General features: G+C 40.5%; 1 protein-coding gene across 2 annotated transcripts; it reads left to right on the forward strand.

Moving 5' to 3' along the window:
- Positions 1-7: 7 nt before the first annotated feature.
- Positions 8-27600, forward strand: smarca2 (SWI/SNF related, matrix associated, actin dependent regulator of chromatin, subfamily a, member 2). Of its 2 annotated transcripts, none has more exons than XM_029161431.3 (34): positions 8-161; positions 1611-1875; positions 2369-2498; positions 2707-3111; positions 3258-3359; positions 4261-4513; positions 6149-6275; positions 6531-6704; positions 7095-7268; positions 7625-7795; positions 8416-8466; positions 8742-8872; positions 10061-10118; positions 10408-10505; positions 10689-10836; positions 11821-11984; positions 13432-13498; positions 13588-13698; positions 14011-14253; positions 15415-15528; positions 15977-16081; positions 16218-16304; positions 16383-16429; positions 16956-17122; positions 17848-18011; positions 18881-19108; positions 19510-19587; positions 20144-20362; positions 20972-21195; positions 23387-23492; positions 23568-23669; positions 24506-24632; positions 25271-25404; positions 26155-27600. In XM_029161431.3, exons 2-34 carry the CDS (start codon positions 1642-1644, stop codon positions 26188-26190), a joined length of 4779 nt encoding a protein of 1592 aa, XP_029017264.1. In that variant the 5' UTR covers positions 8-161; positions 1611-1641; the 3' UTR covers positions 26191-27600. The 2 variants fall into 2 exon arrangements, with proteins under 2 accessions (XP_029017264.1, XP_029017266.1); XM_029161433.3 differs by having other exon boundaries at positions 3279-3359.

The raw sequence follows: 27600 nt of genomic DNA on the forward strand, positions 1-27600 counted from the left end.
GGGATTTCCGTTGAAATTGACAAATCAGCAATGGCGACTCATGAAAAACTTCAATATGTCACCAAAACAACATTTAGGGGGAGTGAACCTTCGCGCTGCAGTCATATTTTGAAGAAACATAATAGTTTCACCAAACTGTGCGGTTGCAGTTCAGTCGAAAGGCAAGTTCATCATTGCGTGTCCCAGTCGATATTACTGACATGTAACTACTTAGCGTACAGCTAACTGTCCAAACTTTCTAGTGCGAACACAGATCGCTCGCTGGAGAACCACAGCGAGCGCCACTCGGGGTAGCTAGCAGCTAGTTCCTGTGCTAGCTAACGTCAGTCCGCCGTTAGCAAGTTCCCAAACGTTTGGCTACAAACGGCGCAGTTCTCAGTTGGCTTTATTCTAGTGTGATTAAATTTTAACGACAATGTTTGTCGACAACACTTATATCGCTAACGTCATGTCAGGTGCTTGACTTGCGCTGAAGACTTTGATTCGTGTCTGCATATCCGCGATGGCCACCGATTTTGGGGCAGCCATGATCCAATCAGAGTTAGGCTAGGCTAGCTATATGTGTGGCGCAAGTGTAGGCTCATATTATTGCATAATTTTTAAAGGTACATATGTTGAGTCTTACTTTAGTGACAGTATTAGCATCACGGACACGAAGCGTTGCTCTACTGGCAGCTGTCACTGATAAGTCGTCGGTGCAGGAGTTGCTTTGATAAGTGACAGTTTATGGATTAGCAACAAAGTGTCAGTCAGTTCAAAACTAGCGTGACAGCGGTGATCATTTTCAAGCTTGGCCTTTGTTTACATGAAGCTTTTCTCAGCTTAGGTCAGCGCTGTGCTGTGCTGTACTGTGCATATGGTTTAGAGCCCTACAGTAATGCAAGGATGCTTTAATATATTAAATCATTTGTTTTACTTTTTAATTTAAACAATATAGTCTCTGACTGTGTTTAAGTCTTCAGGTGCGTTCCTAATACTAATGTTTATGTAATATATTGTTATAGAATAGAATAGAAAACCTTTATTATCTTGTGATGGGGAACTTGCTATGTTGCAACAGCATGAAAGACCAATGACACAGAAGATAATAGATACACAATTATTAAAAGAAAGGCAAAAGACAGGGTGAGAACTCCACAGGTTATCAATGGTATGCACACGTGACAATGAGATAAAATGACTGTTGCATTAAAGTGACTGATGTAATTGCCCTGGTAATGTAGTGTGTGTGTGGCAGTGTGGTGGAAATGTGCCCATGTTATAATTGTTCATTACAAGTGTCACAGCAGCAGGAAGGAAAGACCTGCAGAATTTCTCTTTCCTACAGAAAGGGATTCTGCAGGTTTATGTATATATAGATTATACATATATGGCTAAATATTTATGTTTCAAAGACATGTCTTGTTTGTAGACTATAATAAAGCTCACAAGTTGTTTTACCTATGTTTTTGTATATATTTATTAAAAAGTTACTGCATTGTGTTATTGTAGAGGAGTTCATGATTTGATGTGTTGATGAAAAAAGACACTTTAAACATCTAAATGTTATGGTGGTATTTGGCCCCTATTGTTTGCATGACATTAACTTTCTTGCCTTTCTATTTTTTTAGGCTGCCTGGTGTCTTTCCAGGAGTTCTGTAAATGTCCACCCCTTCAGATACGTCAGGTGGTATGTCCCATCCTGGCCCGTCTCCGGGGGCAGGTCTTTCCCCAGGTCCCATTTTGGGACCCAGCCCTGGACCCGACCCTTCACCAGGCTCTGTTCATAGTATGATGGGGCCCAGTCCTGGACCTGGAACACCTAATGCACCTCATGGTATGCAGGGCCAAGGGCAAAGTGATTACTCTCAGGACACCATGTATCCTATGCATAAGGTAAATACCTATACTGTACTACAACTATGGTTGGTTAGAATGATGCAGACAAGATAATCATCTTCTTCTCGTTATTTTTAAAAAACCTAAATTAAATCTAAAATATTATTTCACTGTTATTATAAAAACTGCCGGTTGTGCAGTATTTTACATTGACACTTGACTTTTATTGACAAATGACATTTCAATATAATGAAACAATATACCACCCAGCTGGTCAGTCAGAACTAGTGAAGCCTTTCAGGTAATCCTTCAGAGACAAAGAAACAAAGTTTTTGGATATTTATCTATACCTTTAGCTGTAACATATTGACATCTGTCACGTATACTGTAGAACTACTGGTATTGATATCGGCCTAGCTCTAATATGGATACTTTATATTCAGGGTAGTAATCCATTGTTTTTCCATTTTTGTATGGGTTGGATTGTACAGTATTATAGTGTAGAAGAAAATGTATTCTAATTCTTTCATTTTCTTTTCTCTGTTTACAGCCCATGGATGGAATGAATGACAAGACCATGGCAGATGCAATGCATTATGGTCACATGAAAGGTGTGGGAATGAGGTCGCTACATAGCGGTATGGGACCTCCACAGAGTCCAATGGATCAGTCCAGCCAAGGTACGTATTGAGTCTATTCATCTACAATTTGGGTGATGACTTTGTTTTCTGTGATCAGAAACATTAGGATAACTTTTAACAAACATTCCTTTTTGTGTCAGAAAACATTTATTTTCTGCCTTAAAGTATTGTTAATAATCGTTTGGCCACTTTATTACCAATGATAATGTGTCTGTAAAATAATTAAGCTTCTTCCTTTGTACTGCAGGATACATGTCCCCCCATCCGTCCCCCATGAGTGTCCATGAGCATGCGTCTAGTCCTATGTCAGGAGGTGGAGGTGGTGGAGGACCCACACCACCACACATGCCTCCATCACAGTCAGGCCCCATGATACCCATGGATTCACAAGGAGGCATGTCCAACATGGGGAGGGGACCTTCTGCTTTCAGCCCAGTCCAACTGCAGCAACTCAGAGCTCAGATTCTAGCCTATAAGATCCTGGGTCGTGGGCAACCGCTGCCTGAAAACCTTCAACTTGCTGTTCAAGGAAAGAGGAGCCTTCCTACAATGCAGCAACAGCAGCAGCTGCCACAACAGCAGCAGCTGCCACAACAGCAGCAGCAGCAGCAGCAACAGGCACCTGGTTCTAGTCCTTACAGCAGACCTCCTGGTAAGAAAATATAAAGTAAAGATTTATAAATAGCACACAATGTTTGTTTAGTTTGCAAAAGTTGCTCAGGTACAACCTTTCCACTAAAACTGAAAATGTTTAGTAATAAAACCGTTTAGATAAATATAACCTTGTTTTGTTGAAAGGTATGCCAATGGCCCCTATAGGTGGACCCCAGTCAAGTCCTTGCCCGACCCCAGTAATGCAAGGACACAATCAAAGTACAGGACCCAAACCTTGGCCTGATGGTAAGTACTATGTGAATGTACATTGTTGTGCGGTTCAGACTAGTTGAGACGTAGGATGAATAGTATTTCTGGAATAAAGCTATATTCAGTTAAATTAGCTTTGACTTGTGATTTATTCTTTTATTCCCCACAAGGTAATCCAGTTTGAGGTTTGACACTGCTGAGGATGTGCCAGTTGTTTAATGCGTATTCTTATATATCAGTTTCCTTTTGAATGCATTTTAAAGTCAATTCTTTGAAGCAGCGCTGGAGTAAGAGTGGAGAAGATGCTGCAATCCAAAGTTGACTTTAAATCCACTATAACAGCACTAGCTTTGAAGATGCTGGTGAAGAGAGGAGACTAAACTAAAAAGTAAAGTATGTTGTAAGTCACCTAGGCAGCTGGACCACTGATGTAATTATGATTGGAAAGTAGAAAGAAAAAATTTAACTGAATTAAAGGGTGACTCCATTTTATTCTTCAATTCCTTAACCAGCAAAAGAGCAGATTTCTGAATGAACTGGAAATCCCATCTCAGTTTAAATGTGAAAATAGATTGACTTTGACTATACTGTGTGTGTGTGTGTGTGTGTCTGTGTGTGTGTGTACATGTTTTTCCTTCAACGTGGGGACCATAAACCATGTTTTTGCTATCAAGGTGAGGACATTGTCCGAAGGCTCTTTCTGATGGTCAAGGTGTGATTTTAGGGCTGAGGTTAGACTTGAGTTTTGGTTTGGGTAAGGGGCTAGGGAAGGCATGAGTCCCCACGGAGAAACACGATGTGTGTGTAGACCTGTGATAGACTGACATTATTGCAGTGCAAAATTGTATTTTATTGAGATTTCTGTTACAGATATTTTCTCATGCCACCATGTCTGCCTTAAACAAGTATTAACAGTCACTATATATATTTTTTGCAGGTCAAGGAGGTGACAATCAAACCAGTGCTCAGAAGCACCTCACCCCTGCTCCCAGTGGACGCCCATCCCCTGCGCCACCTCAGGTGTCTGCTATGCCGGCTGGTCCTGTTCCAGGCAGCTCAGTGACCCCGCAGGCTCCAGGACAGCAGGTCTCCCCCATGCTCCAGATGCAGCAGAAGCAGAACCGCATCACACCAGTCCAGAAGCCCCAAGGCTTGGACCCAGTGGGGATCCTGCAGGAAAGAGAGTACAGGTATTTTTCATCAAACAGAACTTGGTGGATACGCGTAATCCATAAATAATTCCTGACACAAGATAATCTTACTTAACCTTTCCAATTAGAGACAATTGCTTTTCTTCTAATAATAATTTCATTCAATACGATCATTAAATGTCAAATGTTAGGAATTGTTTTTGAATTATGTATATTATTTTGCTCTAAATGTAAAGGAGTCTTGTGCTTTCAGAAACACAGACAGGTGTCTTGTAATATGTGTTTTTATGTTTTCCATCTTGTTCAAAACTAGTGTAATAATTTAAAAGAGTGTTTGGTAAGTTTTGTTTTCTACAAAGAGAAGAACTAGAACCTTAAAGGTCAGCTCATGAAGCTCATTAGTGAGTGACATTTAAAGATGCTCAAACACTCAAACATGTTACCTTTATTTGAAGCTTTTCAACAATTGAACTGAGAAATGTGTCTTTTAATACATCTCCCACTTGAAGGAATTTAAATGAGTCAAAGAGCCATTTCAGTTATACAGCCACAGACTGGCACATGTTTTGTACAGTGCAGCTGGTTAGTTGAGTTGCTTTGTGAATGTTGTCTCATAATTTCATTAACTCAATGTTGTTAGGTAGTTATAAACTTAAATGCTACAGATCTAATTGCAAAGGGAGAGAGAAAAGGGTTTTCGCCTCTGTACCCTGTTGCCTGTTCTTTAAATTGATTTAAAGTAATTTTTATTATTATTATAGCTGTAAAGAAATTATGTGTATTAAGGTCTAATTCAGTCAGACTGATGTATTTTAAGCTCTTAAAATGACAAATTTCTTGAGCACTTTCAATTTGGAGTGCACATTTAAAGAGGACTGAATCTTAATTTTTTGACTATGAACTTAATAATGTCTGTTAAAGCTCCACTGGCCTTTAGTAAAGGTGCAACGCATACAAAGTCACAGCTCATTGTTGACTGCTGTGATACCAGCACAAAGGCTGGATCATTTTCTGAAAACAGAGATGACTGAACGAGATACGACGAAGGCACACAGGTCTTTATCTCGTTCTGGCCCTGAGGCTGTATTTTCTCATTCGTCCTTAAGGTTGCTGTTTTGATCTTGTCTTAATTGTGTTCTCAAAACACAGAAATTCTCAAAGGCCAGAGACAGAGTTGCCCAGTCACACTGCTTGTAAAATGGAACATTTTGAACCTACAAGGCTATATTATACAATATTAATAGTGCTTTGTTGTAATATTTAGTAATACGTGTCTGATGCTTCTGGACAGTTGTGTGGTTTTAACATGTCAAAGTGTGTCAAAGCTTGTAAATTATTGCACAGAGAGAGGTGAGAAGTTTTCAAAGCCCTCTCTTTAGTTCCCCACCTGTTGGTGCTTTACAGTATAATACCATCATTTAATCTTTCCTGTTCTGCTTCACTCCATGTTTTCTCCCCATGTCATCCATCACTAACAAGAACAAGCTATCCCATATTACATGCGCATCTTCAAAAGTAATTGGTATCTCAGCACGTAGCCTCTCAGATCTAAAAAACACAGGCACCGCCAGGTGACCCCGAACACCTCATCAAATGTTTCCCCCATCCTGTTAGAGAAGCAGCTAGAACTAGGCACAATTTAGCAGAACTCACTGTTCTGTTAAAATTCTTCAGATTGCAGGCTCGGATTGCACATCGTATCCAGGAACTGGAAAGTCTTCCTGGCTCTCTGCCTCCTGACCTGAGAACCAAAGCCACGGTAGAGCTCAAGGCCCTGCGTCTACTTAACTTCCAGCGGCAGGTACACAAGTGTTTGATAGATAGAGATGTAAAGCCATGCCTGAAATGATGTGGTTTGTTTCCATCATCAACAGTGTAGGCACCCATTTACTAGATAAAGCTTATTAAATCCACACTGCACATTTTTGGTTCTTTTTATGAAATCTAATCTTTTTGAATTATTTAAGATTAGGCACTATTTTGACTGCTGCATAATGTAGTATATAGTTTCCAACAAAAATAATAATCTTTGACCTGTAACCGTGCATATGTCCAGCTGAGACAGGATGTGGTGGCATGTATGAGGCGAGACACAACCCTGGAAACAGCCCTCAACTCAAAGGCTTACAGACGCAGCAAGCGGCAGACACTGAGGGAGGCCCGCATGACAGAAAAGCTGGAGAAGCAGCAGAAGCTTGAACAAGAAAAGAAGCGCAGACAGAAGCATCAGGTTTGTAGAATAATAGAAGGGAATGATAGTGCTGTCAAGGTTTAGGAACAAATTTAGTTTGTCCTAAGTCCTTAAACCACTTATTGTTTTCAAGCATGTATGAATTTGAAATTCCATAGAAGCCCTAAAAATGTGTCTTGAGTGAGACATTAAGCAAAATATAATAAAAAAACTGTTAATGCTCTGTGCCGTTGTCTGAAGTAAACTTTAAAAATGTCAGTTTAAATTTTCACAGCCGAATACCAGACGACAGCATCAGTATTTTGAAATAAATCCATCAAAAGTCTGTAACAAAGTGTAGTCTAGTTTATCAGGACCCAATGATGTTTTGTTTGACACTTTGCTGATAAAGTATTTGTACTTTAATAAGTTTGGTGATATATTTTTCAGGAATATCTGAACAGTATCCTTCAGCATGCTAAAGACTTCAAAGAATATCACCGCTCGGTGTCCGGTAAAATCCAGAAACTCACCAGATCAATTGCCAACTGGCACACAAACACCGAGCGAGAACAGAAGAAGGAGACTGAAAGAATCGAGAAGGAGCGAATGAGAAGACTTATGGTACAAACTATCTCTGTCTTCCCCCATAAAGCAGATGTTGAAGTAAACCAAAAGAAAAAACACACTGTACTTGAAGTACACATCATTAAACAATGCACAAACTGTCACTGGCGTCATTTTGATGTCTGACTATATATGCACACTTGAGTTTGGCAGCTTAACGACAACTTGTGATGAATGTTATAATTGTATAAATGAGTCATCACTTTCACTTAATCATCACTTTATTATTAACTTTAAATGAAATGGGGTATGCTTGACTTGATGCATTAGCAAACCAGCTCAAGGCTAATCATATAAACCATAGAAAAGGCTGCAGTCCTACAACTAAATCTTTGTTGATGTCTTTTGTCCAGGCAGAAGATGAGGAAGGTTATCGAAAACTAATTGATCAGAAGAAAGACAAGCGTCTGGCCTATCTGCTTCAGCAGACAGATGAGTATGTGGCCAATCTCACCTCGCTGGTGTACGAACACAAAGCTGCCCAAGCAGCCAAGGAGAAGAAGAGGAAGAGAAAGAGGAAGAAGGTGACTTTTCACTCACACCAGTCTTGCTTTATGTTTCTGTATTGTGACAATAAACTTTAATGCTGTTTCTTCATATACTGTAGACAGGTGAACAAAAAGAAACAGACCAACATAATGTGATTGGCACTTAATTGTCCTTAGGAGAGGCATCATTTAACAGTATTCTGTGTAATCACTTCAAACTATTTTGGTTTTACACATTAGATGTTTTAGCATAACAATGATATTGTCAAGTGTTACACCATGATTAAAATATGTTCATATGAGCACATCAAGTGTTATTTGTGACTGAAATAGAAACAGCACCTGGTCTGAGATCCCCAACACTCCTCTCAGCCATTTGAGTATTTGTACAACCAGGTGCTCTCTAGGTTGAGTAAGTGATGATGGCTCTGGAGATATCAACGATTATATGAATTTCTGCAGGGCCATTGAAGTTAAATACAGACTGCTACCTTTGGTATTTAGCTGTCTTCTATGCCAGTGACTTTTCCCTTTTTAAACAGGAATAAAACAAAACCGATATAAACAAGCTAATTTACGGCCACGGTTTCCTATAATGTACATGTACAGCTCAATGCTGGTGCGAAGCTAAATTGGTTTATGTGCTTAATGTCTAGAAGTTGGATGGAGATGGTGAAAGCACCAGTGCCATTGGCCCGGATGGAGAGGTAAGATTTAGTGTCTCACCTTTATACCAGCCTTAGTGCTTGGTTGCCTCCCAAATGCCATCAAGTAAGGAAATTGCATTTTTAATTTATTATTAAAATCGCTCTTTAATTAAACTACATCACTAGCAAAAATAAAATAAACACTGATGAAATACAGATGCAGTGCTTTAATAATTGAATGAATGACATGAGTTTCGTCCTGTGCACGACAGATAGAAGAGACATTGTTTGTTCTGTATTCATTAATCCTTGTGGTTTGTTTGGTTGTCCTGCAGCCCATGGACGAGAGCAGCCAAATGAGTGAGCTTCCAGTCAAAGTGATTCAGACAGAGACTGGGAAGGTTTTGCAGGGAACAGATGCTCCCAAATCCAGCCAACTGGAAGCGTGGCTGGAGATGAATCCTGGGTGAGAAGGCATAATTTTTCACACTACACACAGCTGACATTTCTCTGCTCTTAAAGAGATATTTTCTCTCTGTCAGCTGGTGACACTTTTTCTTTTCAGCCATAGTGGTTGTTACACTTTGTACAATCTATCTTCCTGTAACACAGTGCTGATAATACAAGGAACAAAATGCCTTTTCATCCCTTGGATAAAATGTTGAAATCAGTCCTTAATGAGCAGTTGAGTTGCTGGAAATGGCCGCTGTTCTGAAATCAGTATGATTGTAGTCATTGAAACAGAATCTGAAATGGATCACAGGCTGATTCTGTCACAGAAATGTGCTGAAAACCTGAAAGTGCTGCAGGATAAACAAGGTCTCAGCTGTGACTGTCCACTATGTTTTTGTGTGTGTGTGTGTGTGTGTGTGTGTGTGTGTGTGTGTGTGTGTGTGTGTGTGTGTGTGTGTGTGTGTGTGTGTGTGTGTGTGTGTGTGTGTGTGTGTGTGTGTGTGTGTGTGTGTGTGTGTGTGGGGGGGGGGGGGGAAGACACAATGAAAACTTTGTTCTTTACAAAAGCAACTAGCTTTTGTGGTAAATGCACCGTTTACCACTTTATGCATTACTATTACAGGTATATGTACTGTAACTGAATGGACATAGGGGCACTGGGACCCACATCACTTTTTTATGCTGTGCATGAGTGTGCTGAGTGAGTGTGGAAAAGAAAACTAAGTAAATTGTGTTGCTGTAGGTGGTATTTTATATCTGCATATAATTACCTAAATGTCATTATTGTTACACTAATGAAAAAAAAACTACCCACAATAAGAATTAATAGAGGGGGGCAAAAATAGGGCACATGAGACTGACACCAGTATAAAGTAAAATGCAGCCTTCAAACCAGAGCTGCTCTTTTAAAGGTCACCCAGCAGATGTGGTTACACACTCTTTTTTCTGCTCTTAAAAATCCCTCATATTGTTGTATTAATATAAAATCATTATCAAGCATGATCCTAGTACAGTACATATATAGAAAACTATCTGTTGCTTTCATTCTCCCTGATGGCATTTTGAGTCTAGTGGCACCTCCTAAGCAATGCCAAACTCGCGGCACTGTTGGACGCCTGCTTGTTATCAGTTGAATTATGCTAAAGCTGTACATTACTCTGCCCATTTTTAATTATTTGTGTTTCATCTTCCTGATAACCAGGTATGAGGTTGCCCCACGTTCAGACAGCGAGGAGAGTGGCTCAGAGTTTGAGGAGGAGGTCAGTGACTCTCTCCTAATGAACTCCATTAAGTAAAGGATTCGAACTGTGCCTCTTTCTTCTGCAAGTCTTTAAATAAAAAAGTCATTAAATGGAGAACACATCCCATTCAGACAAACTCAGTATGTGCATGCACACTCTAAATACATCAAAATCCAGCAGGGGGCTGTAAGTGAATGCACTTCAGTCATGCCATGTTTTGTTTTATCCCCATCAGGGCTACACAGTCATCTGCCTGTGCTATTAAATAAAATGTCTCAATTATTCAGTTTCAACTTTGCCTTTTAAGGAGGAAGATGAGGTGGCCAGGGCAGAAGCTGACGAAAAGAAAATAATCGATCCCAATGGAGATGAAGTACCTGTGAAAGATGCCAAGAACATCATTGAGTATGACATTTCTACTTGTGTATTAGTTCTGAGTTCCCAGGAAATGGATTAGATAGTAAATTAAATCTCCACTTGACTTGTGAGCATAAAAGGTTATTTGCGACATTGCGACAATCACACAGTTGTATGTACACAGAGTATGAGGGATTTCTAAACGTTCTCTCTCTCAAACACCTATTTCAGGACGGCCAAACAGGATGTGGATGATGAGTACAGTGTTCCTACTGGACAAACCAGCTCCCAGTCGTACTATGGTGTGGCCCATGCTGTCATCGAACGAGTGGAGAAACAGTCATCACTTCTCATCAACGGCATGCTCAAACAGTACCAGGTAAAATCACCCACGCACATCTACAGCACACGCACCAAGTCTTGATTTACATGTTTGATTGAATATTTTATTTTGGCAAACAAAAAATAACTTTTTACTAGAATATTGAATGATGATAGAGTCTTTCAATGGGTGCTAGTGAGAGGAGGTTTTTAAATGGCAGCTGGTTTCACAACTTGACGTGCTTGGGTGCTTGTAGCTGTTGACGTGAGGGAAAATGTGAAATCCTGTGTTCTCTGTTGTTTACAAGAATGCACAAAGTACAAAACCACAGGTACTGCAACTAAAGGCTTATTTGTCTTAGCTAAGTTTAACAAAAGCTGCCTGTCTGCAACAATCCAGCCACATTGGTCTCCAGTCTGAGGCTGTAAGATTGCCTGGGCCTGGGCAGAGGTGGTGTATTGCTACTATACTCTAATAATTGGGCACTGCTGCCATTTATTTCTTCCAGTCAGGTAGTGGTCTTGTGCTGTTCTGATGTATGCTGTGTCAGACTAGAAATGAGATGGTATAGCAGCTCCTTGGGGGAATTGGAAAGATACTATATAGCAATTGGTTCAGTTGCCAGTGCAGACGTGATTAGTGTGTCTGACCTAACTCCCAACAAGTTCTAGAGTAACTACATGTATGCACAGGACAGAATATGAGCTCATTATTTCCTTCTAAGTCTGTGCTGTGAGACATTTAGTTAGTTAACTCAACTCTGAGAATGTCTCAGCTGCAGTATGTTGCTTTCAAAGTTCATGTCAGACATGTAAGTCACAAGGAGAGTTCAGTTTTGCCTTTTGACATTCATCATGGGGTTCCATGGGGTCACTCCTGCCAAATCTTAAAGGGTTACTTTGACATGCATTGTCTCTATTTTTAATTCTTTTATTTATTTTTTTCTTATTTTATAGGTAGAACACATATTTTGTGGAACAAGCTGTTTTTTTTTATTTAGAAGCTTATTAATAGACATGCCCTTATTGTCCTCTTATGTAGATCCAAGGGCTCGAGTGGATGGTGTCCCTGTACAACAACAATCTAAATGGCATTCTAGCTGATGAGATGGGCCTCGGCAAAACCATCCAAACCATCGCCCTTATCACCTACCTGATGGAGCACAAGAGGCTCAACGGGCCCTATCTCATCATCGTTCCTCTCTCGTCAGTACTCTCCGCTGGCATCCATCATAGCTCTTATCATATACAGTAGTGTGATCAAACTGTAGTTGAAAATATTTTCAGGCCTTTGTGTTTTAAGATACTTGAGGGTTTAAATTTAGATCACAAATCACAAGATAGGGCTCTAACAGAGAACAACTTGTTTACTCAAATGTGTTCACCCTGTGATCAAAGTTAAAACCCATCACAAAGTGCCTGTGTTGCAAGGACTGCTTTATTTTAGTGGTTGTTTGACTAGAGTCTGCCTGTAGAAATAATGAGCACTTAGGTTCATGAATGAAACAGGAAGCTGAATATTACGCCGTGCCTTTCAAGTATCAGAAACTCTGTTCCTGTAGGGAAACTTCTAGCAAAAGATGAAATCTAATAAATTTTTGCATGAAGTGTAAATATAGCATAAAGCCCCTCACAATCGCACAAAAAGCAGCAAGTTTGTTTTCTGCATGCGTTTGTGCAAAGATGCATTAGTAAATTGTTTGTTCATTTATACCACATAACGTGAATATTCTTGCTTTTATTTAGTCTGTTGATAAAAGGCACATTTGCTGTTGAGTATACAGGACCTTATACTTTAAGGCAAAACAGTAGTTTGCAAAAGTTTGGAAAAATGTTTTATGGGCTGTTAATTTTGGAGTGGGAACAAGGCCGTTAATCCCTTCACGTCCAAACAAAACCGCCTGCAAACAGCGGGAGAGCGCGTCTCTGTGGGGTACTGGAGCGCAGCTGTTTGGAGTTTTAACCTGAAGTGCAAAATGCAATATAAAGGGGCTGAGGCTCCACAGAGCTTTTCAGATCCTTTAAGGATCTAAAGGAAGTGAGAGTGCTCTTTGTGCTCTTGTATTTGTCTTTAAGTTTTAACATTTAGCAACAACTCTGATGCTACAGAGTTCCTCTAATTAAAAAAGTGTTTATTTACAACCTCAGGTGTTCAGATGAAGCCAGAATTTAAATGACTGCTTTTAACTTTTTGAATTTCAATTGTTTTTGCCATACCAGTTTTTGAACTGAATGTTGTGCTGCCTTTGGAGTCAAACTGAGCGCAGCAGAGGTTTAATTTTGAGGTCAGTTCCACTGTGTGCTTTTTATTATGCACTATGAAGAAATGTGGAAGAAAGCCTCACACTCACTTTCTTTCAACTCTACGGGGATTTAACGCTGAATCTTCCTGGGGAGCCTACTTTGAACAAGGTCCTTTGTAAGAAAAGTCTGTGAGCCGCGACGTATCGGTGCCATAGAATAGCTTGTACGTCTGATCTGCAAGGAAATTTGTCTCTTTATCTTTAAAATGATGCCAGAACCCTAATGACGTAATATTTTACTGAGCACTCAGCCTTTCTGCTGCTTTTTTTTATTATGTCAGTCTTTCTCCATTGCTCTAAATGCAGCCCCCTTTCTTACTTGTGTGATGATTGTCGATTTCTGTCTCTAGAACTTTGTCTAACTGGGTTTATGAACTTGATAAGTGGGCTCCCTCTGTGGTCAAAATAGCTTACAAGGTAAGAAAGGTCTTTTTTATCTAAGATAATCTTGTTGGTCTTGGCAGGTTAACAACTGAATGTTTATTCTTTCTTCTCTCTCATTAAAGGGCACTCCCGCTTTACGCCGTGGGCTTGTGCCTCAGCTTCGCAGTGGGAAGTTCAACGTCCTGCTGACCACCTATGAATACATCATCAAGGACAAACACATTCTGGCCAAGGTGAAGGAGCTCAAAGCTTTGCTCACTTTTATAATCCCTGAAACCTGTACCCACAGACCTGTGAGGGAAGTGTTCACTGTCAAATGGTCTTTTCCCTTTGCCTTTTTGTGTGTGAGTCAAAGATATGATGAGATAAAATACAGTTGTCAGTAAATCTGAAATATTTCAGTTGATTCAATTATATTGCAGTGTTGTTTTAAGAGCTTTGTGTCTTGGAAGCACAATGCACATATTTGTCTAGATGTTGCAGAGACTTCACATGATCTCATTTAACAACATAACGTAACCTCGTTACACTTTTCACAATTCCAGATTCGATGGAAGTACATGATTGTGGATGAAGGGCACCGCATGAAGAACCACCACTGTAAACTGACGCAGGTGTTGAACACCCACTATGTGGCTCCCCGCCGCATCCTCCTTACCGGTACACCACTGCAGAACAAGCTGCCTGAGCTTTGGGCCCTGCTCAACTTCCTGCTTCCAACCATTTTCAAGAGCTGCAGCACCTTTGAGCAGTGGTTCAACGCACCCTTCGCCATGACAGGAGAGCGGGTAAGGAGCAGTCAGGTCCAGAATTATTTGGACAATGGCGTGAAGTATTTATAATCTAGAGACTCACGCACACGTACGCACGCACACACACACACACACACACACACACACACACACACACACACACACACACACACACACACACACACACACACACACACACACACACACACACACACACACACACACAGGGCTTGGTTTACATTTCAGTACTCCTAACTCCCTAACAGGTAGGTAGGTAACAGTCACTTCATCCACAGATTACTCTGTCGCTAACAGGTGGCTAATGTAACCTGGTGTTCCATACAGTATGATGAAAGAGGAGCCACGTTGATGACAGACTTCCGGTGAATTGTTTTACCTGGGTGACATTCTATTAACTGTCCCCGTCAATGTCACCTTAGAATTGATTCAGATACAATCTACTTTTCCCATTGGCGTCCATATGAGCCCATGTTTGGCACATGATACAGAAGCTGTTTGTTTTCTTGCCTGGAGTTTTTCTTTCCCAATATTCAAACTTTGTTTTTAATCTTTCTGTACAGCGTTTGGTGTTCTTTTCTGGTCTGATTTGATTTGCGCCGTCTTGTAAACTTTTTCATTTACAGTTAAGAAAAGTCTCCCCTGACTTTAGACCCATTGTTCAAACACTACAACAACATTTTTTCAAATTGGCTACAGTTCCTCAGTGCCATATTTTGTAAACCTTAAAATAAAGACATCTGTCACATTTTATTCCATATCTGTTGTTATGTTAATACAGTAAACAAAACAATTGTTGTTTTTTTTTGTTTTAGTACTGTTTCTTACCTTCTCTGTTATTGTAGAAGCAAAAGAAAGTAAATCAAGTCATGAAAAGCACAGTATGTCTAAGCTTTCTAGAATACTCTTTGTGCTTTTAGGCAAAAAATAGAGAAGATTGAATTTGTAAATGCTTTTAACCCTCATGGAGTGTTATTATTAAATATGCACATCATTCTAATTTATCATACTGAGATTATATCTGCTCCGAGTGAAATAAGCTTCAAGCTCCGTTTCAGTCTAGCATCCCGATGAGTACTGTTTCACTGTTAAACCATTCTCTTCCTGTTCTGATCCTGTTCTTTTCGCTCATCATATGTCGTGGTTTTGATGTTAGTTCAAATCTGTCTGTCTGTCTAGGTCGACCTAAATGAGGAGGAGACCATCCTGATCATTAGGCGTTTGCACAAGGTGCTCCGTCCCTTCCTGCTACGCAGACTGAAGAAGGAGGTGGAGTCTCAGCTGCCAGAAAAGGTGAGATCAAGACCAAAGATCTCAACTTTAATTGGATGTAGCAGCATCATTACATTTGCTGCTGGTTTGGAGCGATGACCTGCCCTCTGCCATTGTGACTGAGTCTGTGTAAGTAGCCTTGTAACTGATGAAACCAACATCGATGAGAACAAGGTCCAGACCCTTTAAACCTGAGGTGTTTAAAAAAACATATCCTTCCGCCATTTAGACTGTGCATATCCTTCAGAGAAAATTCTGTACATATTTTTTATGGTTGCTGCTCATAGGGAGTCTCTGGCAACCTAGACCTTGCTCTTTACATGTCTTTCTTCATATTTTTTATTAACTGTTACTTTTTACCTCAAGGTGACAGGAGTGAGTCGACTTTGATTAGACTGTGGTGTCATGTCAAGCAGCCTTGAAGAGACACTGTTGTTTCACTGAAGGTTTGTTGTTGTCATTCTCACAGGTGGAGTATGTGATTAAATGTGACATGTCTGCCATTCAGAAGGTTCTCTACCGCCACATGCAAAAAGGCATCCTTCTCACTGACGGCTCTGAGAAAGATAAGAAGGTAATAATACACCTATACCATACACTCAGACACTCAGGCCTTTAGCAGCTGAAGAGCAGGTTTGGGATCTGGTAGAGAACAAACTGAGCTAAAGTACAACTTCAAATACAGGTTATTACAATTTAATTTTCTTCAGGGCAAAGGAGGAGCAAAGACCCTAATGAACACTATCATGCAGTTGAAGAAGATCTGCAACCACCCATATATGTTCCAGCACATTGAGGTACGTGTTGCAGAATTTTAAATTGTGAGAAATGTTGCTGTTACAAATACAAAAACCAGCAAATGTTCTGTGTTGCAGGAATCTTTTGCTGAGCACTTGGGCTTTCCAAACGGCATCATTAATGGGTAGGTCCTTAGCTTTGCAGCTATATTATTAGTAGTAGTAGTATTATGTCAATAACTTGGTGTTTTTTGGCATTTAAAGGCATTTACGTGTTTTGTTAGCAACCATGGGCACTAAATATACATTTGATACTCTCTGACATGGTGCCTCAGTACTTAACAGTACTTGGCAGCCTTGACAGCCCTAGTTTAAAACCAAGTACTTAGCAGTACTTGGCAGCAGATTATTCATAGTAGTGGTTCACTCCAGAACATCGTTTACTCCATTTACACAGAAGTGTACAATCAGGTCTGCATGTTAGCTAGTTTTTGTTTCTGTACTCCAATGTACAATATCCAGCATTTAGTAATTGATATATATAATTATCTTCTGTCTGCCTAAAGGTTTAGTATTTAAATACAGTATACCACTTTAAATTTAAGAATTTAAATTTACATGTTTTAAGTTTATTGATCATGTAACACAACCAATCAGCTCTGATGCTATACAATTTTAACCATTTTTTCAATTTTTATCACCTTCACACAGACCTGATCTGTACCGGGCTTCTGGAAAGTTTGAGCTCCTGGACCGCATCCTGCCGAAGCTCCAGGCCACAAACCACAGAGTCCTGCTTTTCTGTCAAATGACGACCCTTATGACAATAATGGAGGACTACTTCAGCTACCGCAACTTCCAGTACCTACGGCTTGATGGTAAGGTCGCACGTCTACAAAATAAATGTAAATAATGATTACAGTATATTTAACACTTTGACTTTTCTTGGTACTTACTGTAGAAGCTCAAAAAAAGTTCAATTAAATGACCAACTAATTTTAAAAGTTCCTTTGAATGGAAATCTTAGAGAACTGAAATGATACATTTCATTAAGTCAGACTTTGAGGTTTTGTAATCTTTTTATTCCTTTATATCTTCAAATTAAAAAGCTGTTTCTCATTTCTGAATTGGCTTGACTCATACCTCTCTTACTACAATAATGATAGTAATCTGTCAAACCGAGGTCCTGGAGAAGTCCCACCTTTACCTCTCAGCAGTAACCCACACACTCATGTTAACCACAAGGTCTGGCAATAAACACAGAGTTGACTGAGGAGAAATTATTGATTCATTGTGGGGCTCTGTTTAAAATAGAATAAAAGGTGTAATATGACACTCAGAGGCACAGAAGTCAAGGAAGATGGATCGAGACACAAACTGTGACAAGTGCTTTTCTACATAAATATGCAGATTTTTTTAAATTAAGGGTTTCTATCATCTACAGAGCAGCAGTTGTTAATGTGAACCATATTCATAAGCTAAATCTTTTGTGGGATGTTTTTATCTGCCTCTTCAGCCCTGAAATAGACATTTCCCCAAGAGCTTTAAACTTAGTTAACTTGTCTGACTTCACTTTACAAATTGTTGCTCTTTGATGTTTCAGGAACAACCAAGTCTGAGGACCGAGCTGCACTGCTGAAGAAATTTAATGAGAAAGGATCTCAGTACTTCATCTTCCTGCTCAGCACCAGAGCCGGTGGTCTCGGCCTCAACCTGCAGGCTGCTGACACCGTTGTGATATTTGACAGTGACTGGAATCCCCATCAGGTCTGTCAGGCAGAAGACGTGCTCATGGCAGAAATGCTGTAGTCCTGACACTTTGCTGTTCCTGTGCACAGGCACAGAAAGCTGTGTCACAATAGTGGGTGGGAGAGATGAAGTGAGAGAAATGCAAATTAGAACAGTCTGTTTTCACTAAAAACTGCTTTACTTGAAGAAGGAACGAGCACTAGAGAAATCTACAGTCCATAATCTTTTGTTAAGCCTCCATCATCAGTATATTTACAATGGGTGCCGCAGGATCGACATAAGCTTGCAGTCCTAAATCAGTCCATCCTTTATTCAAATGATAGCCCACTCGTTGGCTGTGCTCACTTACGTCCTGATGCCTTGTATAGAAAACATACTGTATTGAAAACAACTGTGAATTTTTTGGATAATTAACTTTTAGAATAAACAGAATACGATTTAATGGTTATATAATAGAGCAGCCTAAGGTCCCAGTGGACGGGATCAAATGAGGAGCTCAGTTGCTCTTTCGTGTCTGTGGCAGTCACTCCTAGTCTTGGTAGACTCTACAGTAGTTGGCCTATGTCAGAAGCCATTAAGCCAAGTAAACATGCTCATTTGGCAGAAATTACACAGTCTCTCATCTGGCGTATCTCTGACTCAGCCAGTTTCTGCAGTTCGACTTTTCTATTAAGACATCTATCGCAAACAAAGAAAGTAATCCAAACTTTGTGATAGCAGCTGTAACTTTGTATTGCACATATTTTTAATTTTAAAATAGGATATTCAGGGCCCACATTTTGTCTGACACTGCGTCAGATAAGGGGTCTGTTTGGAGCTTACAGTATCTGCTTTGTTAAATATCATTCCCTCTGGTGTAATGGTCTTATTTCTCTTTCTGATTTCAGGACCTTCAGGCTCAGGACCGTGCTCACCGCATCGGTCAGCAGAATGAGGTGCGTGTGCTGCGTCTCTGCAGCGTCAACAGTGTGGAGGAAAAGATCCTGGCAGCTGCCAAATACAAACTCAATGTGGATCAGAAAGTTATCCAGGCCGGCATGTTCGACCAGAAGTCCTCGAGCCACGAGCGCCGTGCCTTCCTCCAGGCCATCTTAGAGCACGAGGAGCAGAATGAGGTGAGCTCAGAGTTTGTTGGTGTTGATCTCATGTTCTTTATCTTTTATCTTAGAAGTAAAGGCATTTCCATACTAATTTGAGGTATTTTGGCCTCTCTGGCTTTCTCTATAATAAATGTTGGAGGTCCCAAATAGATTTTTTTTCTTACATTTTATGCTGGTTGTGATTGAATTTCTGCAGTCTTAGAGAGCTTCTAGATAAGATCAGTGAGTTATGTCATTGTATTGTATTACAACCAAAGCTTTTTAATTGGTATGTGATAAATTCATTGGGCTACTTCCTTCTTTTTTTCAGGCTATTTATCTGAAACAGTTCAATCTGACACAAGAAAGTTTGCGTTTCTAAGAATTTTGCATGAAAGTAACTCATCTTTTGGTGTTTTTCTCCAATGCATTTTTAGGAGGAAGATGAGGTACCTGATGATGAGACCCTCAACCAGATGATAGCTCGCAATGAAGATGAGTTTGAGCTTTTCATGGTAGGAAAAAAATCGGATTGACGTCTAAATTGCAGAGCAAAATTCTTCAAATGAGCATTCTTCAAATATTTATTTCCAGAAGAGAAGGTTCTTCCAGCTGGTACTTTCACATCAATTCCAAAATAATTGTAGGCTGTCAATAATTGCAGGACCATTATACTTAGCTGTCGTAATTTATTCATGAAGCTTCAGGTTCATCCTGAGAGATGCTTTTAGTTGCATGGAGATAGAAAATGAATTTCCATAGGACTCTATTATCTCATCACTTAATGGTTCCAGCCTCTTTCAGGGTTTTTTTCAACATAGATAAAAATGCCAAGATTTTAATTAAAAAAATTACTAAATTGATTTATCAGAATAAACTGAAACCCTATCAAGTTTACTTAATTTTTAATTGTTTAAATAATTTAGTTTATTAATTAGAAAAGGAAGCTACACAGTGCGATGAATCCAAGATTTTGTTGAGGCTAAATCTGCGTTTATTTTGGTAGATATTGTTTAGTTAAGGACAGGTTTATACCCAAACTGATCCTCCTCCTGCTTTTGTTCTATGTAGCGCATGGACATGGACCGACGCCGGGAGGATGCCAGGAACCCAAAGCGTAAGCCTCGTCTCATGGAGGAGGACGAGCTGCCTTCTTGGATCATCAAAGACGACGCTGAGGTGGAGCGGCTGACTTACGAAGAGGAGGAGGAGAAGATGTTTGGCCGAGGATCACGCTGTCGCCGTGACGTGGACTACAGTGACACACTGACGGAGAAACAGTGGCTACGGGTAAATTCTGATTATACATGCACTCTTAATGCCTTCAGACATAAACAGCAAATGTGGGGAAACATATCATCCATCCATCCATTTTCCAAGCCGCTTATTCCCTAATGCGGGGTCACGGGGGTGCTGGAGCCTAACCCAGCTGACTATGGGCGAGAGGCAGGATACACCCTGGATGGGTCGCCAGTCCAGTCCAACACAGAGACACACAACCATTCACACACACTCACACCTACGGGCAATGGAGAGAGTCCAATCAACCTATGCATGTCTTTGGATTGTGGGAGGAAGCCGGAAAACCCGGAGAGAACCCCCGCAACCACGGGGAGAACGTGCAAACTCCACACAGAAAGGCACCGAGAATCGACCCCAGAACCTACTTGCTGTGAGGCGACGGTGCTACCCACCGCACCACCGTGCCGCCCAAACATAACATATCAGTAAATGTGAAATATTGTGTATATATAGACGATAATATTAGAAACCATAGTGGCTGCAGAACAGCTTTATTTCTGAACTTTCACTTTACCCGTACACATTGATGGTTGGTTTATGTGTTGACAGTGTTTGAACACACCATCATATTAGAGGTTAACCTTTCTCTGACTCCAGGCCATTGAGGATGGAAACCTGGAGGAGATGGAGGAGGAGATTCGGCTGAAGAAGCGCAAACGTAAGAGACGTCAAGACAAGGACTCATCCAGCAGAGACGACGGGGGCAGCAAGGCCAAAAAGAGACGTGGGCGACCACCTGCTGAGAAGCTGTCTCCAAATCCCCCCAGACTCACCAAACAAATGAACACAATCATCGATACTGTCATCAACTACAGAGATGGGTGAGATTCATCTGTGCAGATAAAACGTTCTTTATTTGAGTGCATACATTTTCAGATGTCTTTATGGCCTTAAAGCTAAATTATACCTTTTCAGAAAAAAACAAAATAAACTCAATGAAATTATTTGCCATATTACTCAGAGCAAAGATCGCAGTTGGTCTGTGAGGGGTGAAGCTTGAGATTGATTGAAAATCTCTTCCTCACAACATCCTCACTGGGCTGTGAAGGCTGTACAACATACTTGTGCCTGTGTAGACAAATGTGTGTGATGTAGCAACATGCTTCGCGTCCTGGGAGCTTTGTCAGGCTAGTTACACGTCAGGTTTGCTGGGTGTATTCATACCTAGGGAAGAAAAAGGGGTTTCAGAGGATAAAGACTTTTAGATTTCTGTATTTGACATGAAACCCACTGTTGGAGCAGCTCATAATCACAGAATAAATGTGTCATCTTATCAAGTACAGGACTCTCCAGAGTCCTCGCATGAAGAAATGAAGTCATTTCTTTCTAGTCCTAAACATGTGGGTTTATTTGTAGTCAAGCGGAGGTTCCTACGTCTGAAGAGCATGTGCGTTTGTGTTCCCGCTCCTCAAATATGCGCTGGCTGCCTCTGTTCCAGGAAAAGTCTACCTGCTGTTCCAGAAGTCAAATTCTTTCCTCCCCCAGTTGATGACTGTTCTTCCCAGAGCATCTCAATCATCGCTCTGGCGCGCCGCTCACTTAAGTAGACTCGGACACAGTTTGGACTTTCCATTCCAAAGAACACTGGATTTCTAGGGAGCACTTTAGTTCTCCCATAAAACAAACTACACTCCTAAAACTGCGTAAAGCACATGAAAGGTGAAGATATCTTTGCAACGTTCATCTTTAAGACTCGAGGACAGTTTGCCCACAGCATGTTCACAGAGCTGAGGCCCTGCTGGGGCGAGATATACTATTCAGGGTTTCCACATTGCTCACACAAGGATGTGAAGTGTGTATCACTACAGCATGAACAACAACAGAGAAATCGGAGCCAATCTCTTTGTGTTGACTTTACAAAATTCTGCCTGTGTGCGCGTGTGAGCGTGTGTGCGTGTGTGTGTGTGTGTGTGTGTCTACAGAATGTGATCACATTTATTACTTTGAGTGTTTAGTCGCATATAAAAAGGTTTGGTGTTTCCCTGAATGCCTGATCACATCTATCTCAGTTGTTACCCATATGCTAAACGTTTCTGTCAGCTGTTTATGATCTAAACAGTTTAAAGGAAGGTCATGTTTTTGCTGAGCACATTTCACACTTGGGATCAGTTAAAACAGTTTTACATAATGTGTTTGATGAGTCAAGGCAAATGAAGTTGTGCTAGGTTTCAGACTCTCAAACTCCAGAGACCAGTTCAGATGAGCCCTGCTTTACAGGAAGATAAGCAACATTTTAGTCTGTTAGGAAGGTTGTTAAAATAGGTGCAGTTACAAAAAAAGGTTCACTCTGTAATGTAGACGTAGTGTGAATGACGCCAGTCGTTACAAGACAGTAAAGTGTAAGGAGATCAATTAAAAAGGAGGACAGGACAGGGTGGCGCATGATGATGGAGGATCCATTAAGACAGTGGAGGTCTTGGATTCAATAGCCTCTGTGAAGCACTGAAAGTGCATGCACTGCGACGGTGAGACCTCCTCAGTTTCCATTTCTGATGCAGAAAGGTAGAACAGTAGAGCCTGCTGTGTGCTTCTATTGGTAGTAGGTGTTTTCTTTTTGCCCGTTATACATTTTTCCAGGAGTTCTACGTTGATGTAAATGTACTCTGTATCTGAAAGTCAGCGGAGCATCAACAGCACTGTAAATTTCCTGTAGTTTTATTCAACTGTATTTACCACGTTAAGCTTGTTTTCACATACTTACTTGCTTGTCGGGTTCCTCACCAACATAGAAGTAACTGCTGTACTGTAGCCTCAAGGATAAACACTTCATTATTTATTACACTGCATTATTCACACAACATAGTTGAGGGGGATAAATTTCATTTAATTTATTTGGGAAGTTTGGGACAGGGGCAGAATGAGTAATTGTGTATATTTTTGTATGATTCAGAGTTGTACTTGACTTTTTCTGTACTGCTTCAGGCTCTGCTTCTCTGACATCAGATAGAAGCGCAGAGGGTTAAAGAGCTGTAAATGCAGTAATACTGTGACCTTTTTTTGGTTCCCTTTCAGGTCAGGACGACAACTCAGCGAGGTCTTTGTCCAATTACCATCGAGAAAAGAGCTCCCAGAATATTATGAGCTGATCAGGAAACCAGTGGACTTCAAGAAAATCAAGGTATGATCAACACACGTGTATCAGAGCATCGTTATGGGAATGGTTAGGAAGAATCTGAAACCTTTTCACCAACAGGAACGTGTGAGGAACCATAAGTACAGGAATGTGGGAGACCTGGAGAAGGATGTGATGCTGCTCTGTCACAACGCACAGACCTTTAACCTGGAAGGATCCCAGGTCAGACCTCTTTGTTGTGAGCGCCGAGTAATGTTCTATCTCAAAGTCCATACTTAACAGCAAAGGTGTGATTTTAGTTCTCTGACTCTATGACAAACCCTCAAATCTTTCTGACATTTTACCCAATTAAAAATAAATCAAAGCCGTAATTCATTTTCCACTAAACTAAATAGACTCTTACAGTTACTTCTATTCGTGGATGCTTTCCTTCGTCCTTGTGTGTTTTTTTTCTTTTCCCACTCCACATAATTGCAGATCTAATGTTTAAAGGAAAAAATGCTGATACCTAATTTACAGTTGCTTTATTCCAGAATAACTCCAACCTTTTCCTGGAACGATCGGGTTTTACTAATTGCAGGAAAAAGTCTCCAGAGGCTGGTGTTCACTTCAGTTGGTTGTTTTCAGTTGATTAGACTAATTTCCATAAAAGAAACGGTTTATTAAACTCGAGTAAATATTTTTTATGTTATCTTTAGTACTGAAATTTTAATGCAGTATTATTAGATGTGTTGAAACAAATTGCTCTTCACCTGTAATTAAGAAGCAAAAACTGTTACCTTTGTGATGTTGGCTCATAGTTTAAAACGGAAAAAGACTGAAATGAAGTGATCACACAGCATGTGTTGTAGGTTTGAATTACTGGGTCCAGGTCTGCTGATATTAGCGGGCTCTACCTGCCAGTTCTGTATGCATGAACTCCTCACAGCTGTATTACTACCCTCACCCCCTATTAACCTTCTCGTCCAGCAGACTGTTCTCACTCACGCTCTTTGTAATACAATAGCGCTTTTAAAGAAAGTGTTTCTAGCAGCTGGCCTTTTCTTGTGGCTCTGCAGATATACGAGGACTCCATTGTGCTTCAGTCTGTGTTCAAGAGCGCCAGGCAGAAGATTGCCAAGGACGAAGACAGCGAAGATGACAGTGATGAGGATGATGATGAAGATGATGACTCAGAGGCCGAGGGTAAGAAGCGCTAGTTCTAGGACATGCATATGGACACAATGACACACACACACACACACACACACACACACACACACACACACACACACACACACACACACACACACACACACACACACACACACACACACACCATTGCAGTTCTGCTCTGTGAGCTCTGGAGACTAGTGTTTTAATGAAGAAAACTGGGCAAAAACAGTTTTATTGGGAATGAAAATGTATAGTTTATTCTGGGAAATCAAACCATTACTCTAGATCCACTTTATAGTTTGTTTAGCAGCAGAGTGAAGTACATTTGCTGCTCTATAGATCAACTACTTATTTTATTTAAAGCATAATCTTATCTCTTAGCTCTAGCTGAAGAAAGTTATTGTATTCTGACAAATACAGGTATATTTATTCTATTTAACAATATGTTTGATTAATTAATATGAGTCTTAATTTGTTTTGTTTTTTTTCCAGTATGAAGTATAAGTTATTTTCTTAAATGTATTGTTGTGTCTGATTCATTGTACCCTTCATTATTACACTTAATATAGACTCTAGGTTAAATATAATTTTGAAGAATATTGAAAAATGAAAATCGCAGCTGACGCAAACGAGGGGGCGAAGTATTAATATTATCTATGTTTCTGCAGCCAAGTCTGTGCGGGTTAAGATCAAGCTGAGTAAAGAAGCACGCAGCCACGACAAAGGCAAGAAGAGGCAAAGCCGAGTGAAAGCCAAGCCTGTGGTCAGCGATGACGACAGCGACGAGGATCTGGACGATAATGTAGGTCACTGCTTTTCCCTGTGACACCAGCAGTGTTTGAACCAAAGGATCGGACAAACATCTAGTGTTGGGTCTGTTCACCAGGCCAACACTGGTGATTTATAATATCTAGCAGGCACATTAACACACCCCATCTAATCGTACAGGCAGCTGGTAAAATGTGATGTAAAGCATCTTAAATTAGTTTTTCTATTCATTTATCTAAGAGCCTAAAATCTATATTCAGATGGTATTTTTTAACACAAATCAAAAACAGCTGTGAGGCTTATTCTATTCTCAGCTTCAGTAGGCACTGGAGGCCGACCCTTGTGTTTAGTCAGTCCAACAATAATCCACTGGGTGTTGGGGTTAATGTAAACAACTTGGCAAACATAAGATCATAACCAGGTCGTGGCCACAACCACGTGAAGGATTCCCTCCGTGCTCTGCCCTCGAGCTGCGGATCTGAGAGAAGGTCCTGTCTCTCACCATTTACCAGCAGATTTAAACCAGGGGTTTTTATCTTTAAGTCCACACAGAAGCCAAATCTCAGTAGGAGATGCTGTGAAGAACGAATGCGAGACTTTTACTATGTAGAGCTCCACTCCCGGCTGTTGATTTATCCAGTGTGCGGTGACCTCTGCTGCCTCCTGTTGATGTGCTCCGCAGAAAGTCAACCTTCATCACACTCCATTATTCTGCCCTCGTCTACCTCTTTGTCTGCCTTTAATCTCTCCCTCCTAATCTTCTTCATCGCCTCTTTTACTGCAGGATCACTCAGACAAGAGCAAGAGCGATGACGAGTGAGGCAACGCAAGGACGTGAGCTGTTTATAGCACTTAAAAACACAGACGGTATCTTCCATTACTGTTTGTCATACTCTGTATTGTTTCACTTTGTGTTGTCTTTATCTGTACTGCATACTCTCCCACCAGCTACAAAATCTATTACTCATATTGATAAGCCACAGCAATACCAGTGCTTTCAACGCTTTCAAAGACTGTTTTTTAGTATATTTTTAACTCTTTAACTGATTTAAAGCTTTTAATCTGCTACGGAAAAACAGATACAAACAAGATTTTGGCCCATTACATACAAATAAGCTTGATTTGTAGGTGCTTGCACTTTTTGAAAATGAAATGTTTAATATCCAAGTTTTATTAATGTGTATTTAAAAAAGTTAAGCCAAGGTCATTCAAATGAAATTTGAGATGACACGCTTGTAGTAGAGGTTTTAATTGGACTTGTTTTGCCGTGTTCAGTGCCAAATGTTAGAACATACAGAGAGTAGATGTGAACCTCGTCCCAACCTGCGATAAGCCAATCAAAGCCTAGCAACCAAAGCTAGGCACCTCAGCTCTGTCACTTAACCATCGTTCCTTCAGTAATCCACACATGAACACAGGGTCAGCAGGGAAACTACAGCCCAGTGTCTCTGATCAGCTGTCCAGAGCACACACGTTGTTTATTTCATCCATGCTGTGGCATGTTGACAGATGTTGCAACACATACAAATTACACAACAACACATTGTGTAAACTGTTAAAGTCTCTACGTCAAAGCACAACAAAGTGTAAAAAAACATTTCAGATGGGCGTGAATCCATGAAGCTTTTAAACTGCTTTCATTAGTCGTACTATAACCTTACAGAACGTCATGTAGGCCAGTCCATGGATTTATTGTGTTATTTTAGTCCTTAACTCGTTCAAGTTGTGACTCAGAGCAGAAGCTTTGAACCGTGTTGTCATTTCCACCGTGAAAGGAGTGTTTGAGGTGTTCGCTGGAGAAACCAGCCCTCAGAGCAGCATCTCACTTCAGGCTGACGATTTGTGGGAAAAGCTGCAGCTGAATGAAACCAGCATCTGTCATAGCAGTAAATGTAGCTTTTGTACAGGCCCCTCCTGACACGTCGTACGTCTTCAGAAAGGCGGTAGACTCACAACAAATCAGCAGTATTATGATCTGAACGACATTCAAACCGCACATTTGTATTGATTTCTGCCTTTGAGATGTCTGTGAACCTTATGTATTAGTTTGAGTCATTTTATTGTGTTGGTGGCATGACTTCTTTTGGCTTCACTATACTGTGTACATGCGGATCTGTCCTTTCTGTGCTTGCTGTCTCTCCATAAGTAGGACTTATTCTCTGCTTTCTTTGCACAGTGTCTTTGTGGTTGTATGTCATAGCCCAGAGCGAATAAACTCACTGATTCTGAA

This window comes from Betta splendens, chromosome 9 (assembly GCF_900634795.4).
Source record: "Betta splendens chromosome 9, fBetSpl5.4, whole genome shotgun sequence".
Classification (NCBI taxonomy): domain Eukaryota; kingdom Metazoa; phylum Chordata; class Actinopteri; order Anabantiformes; family Osphronemidae; genus Betta; species Betta splendens.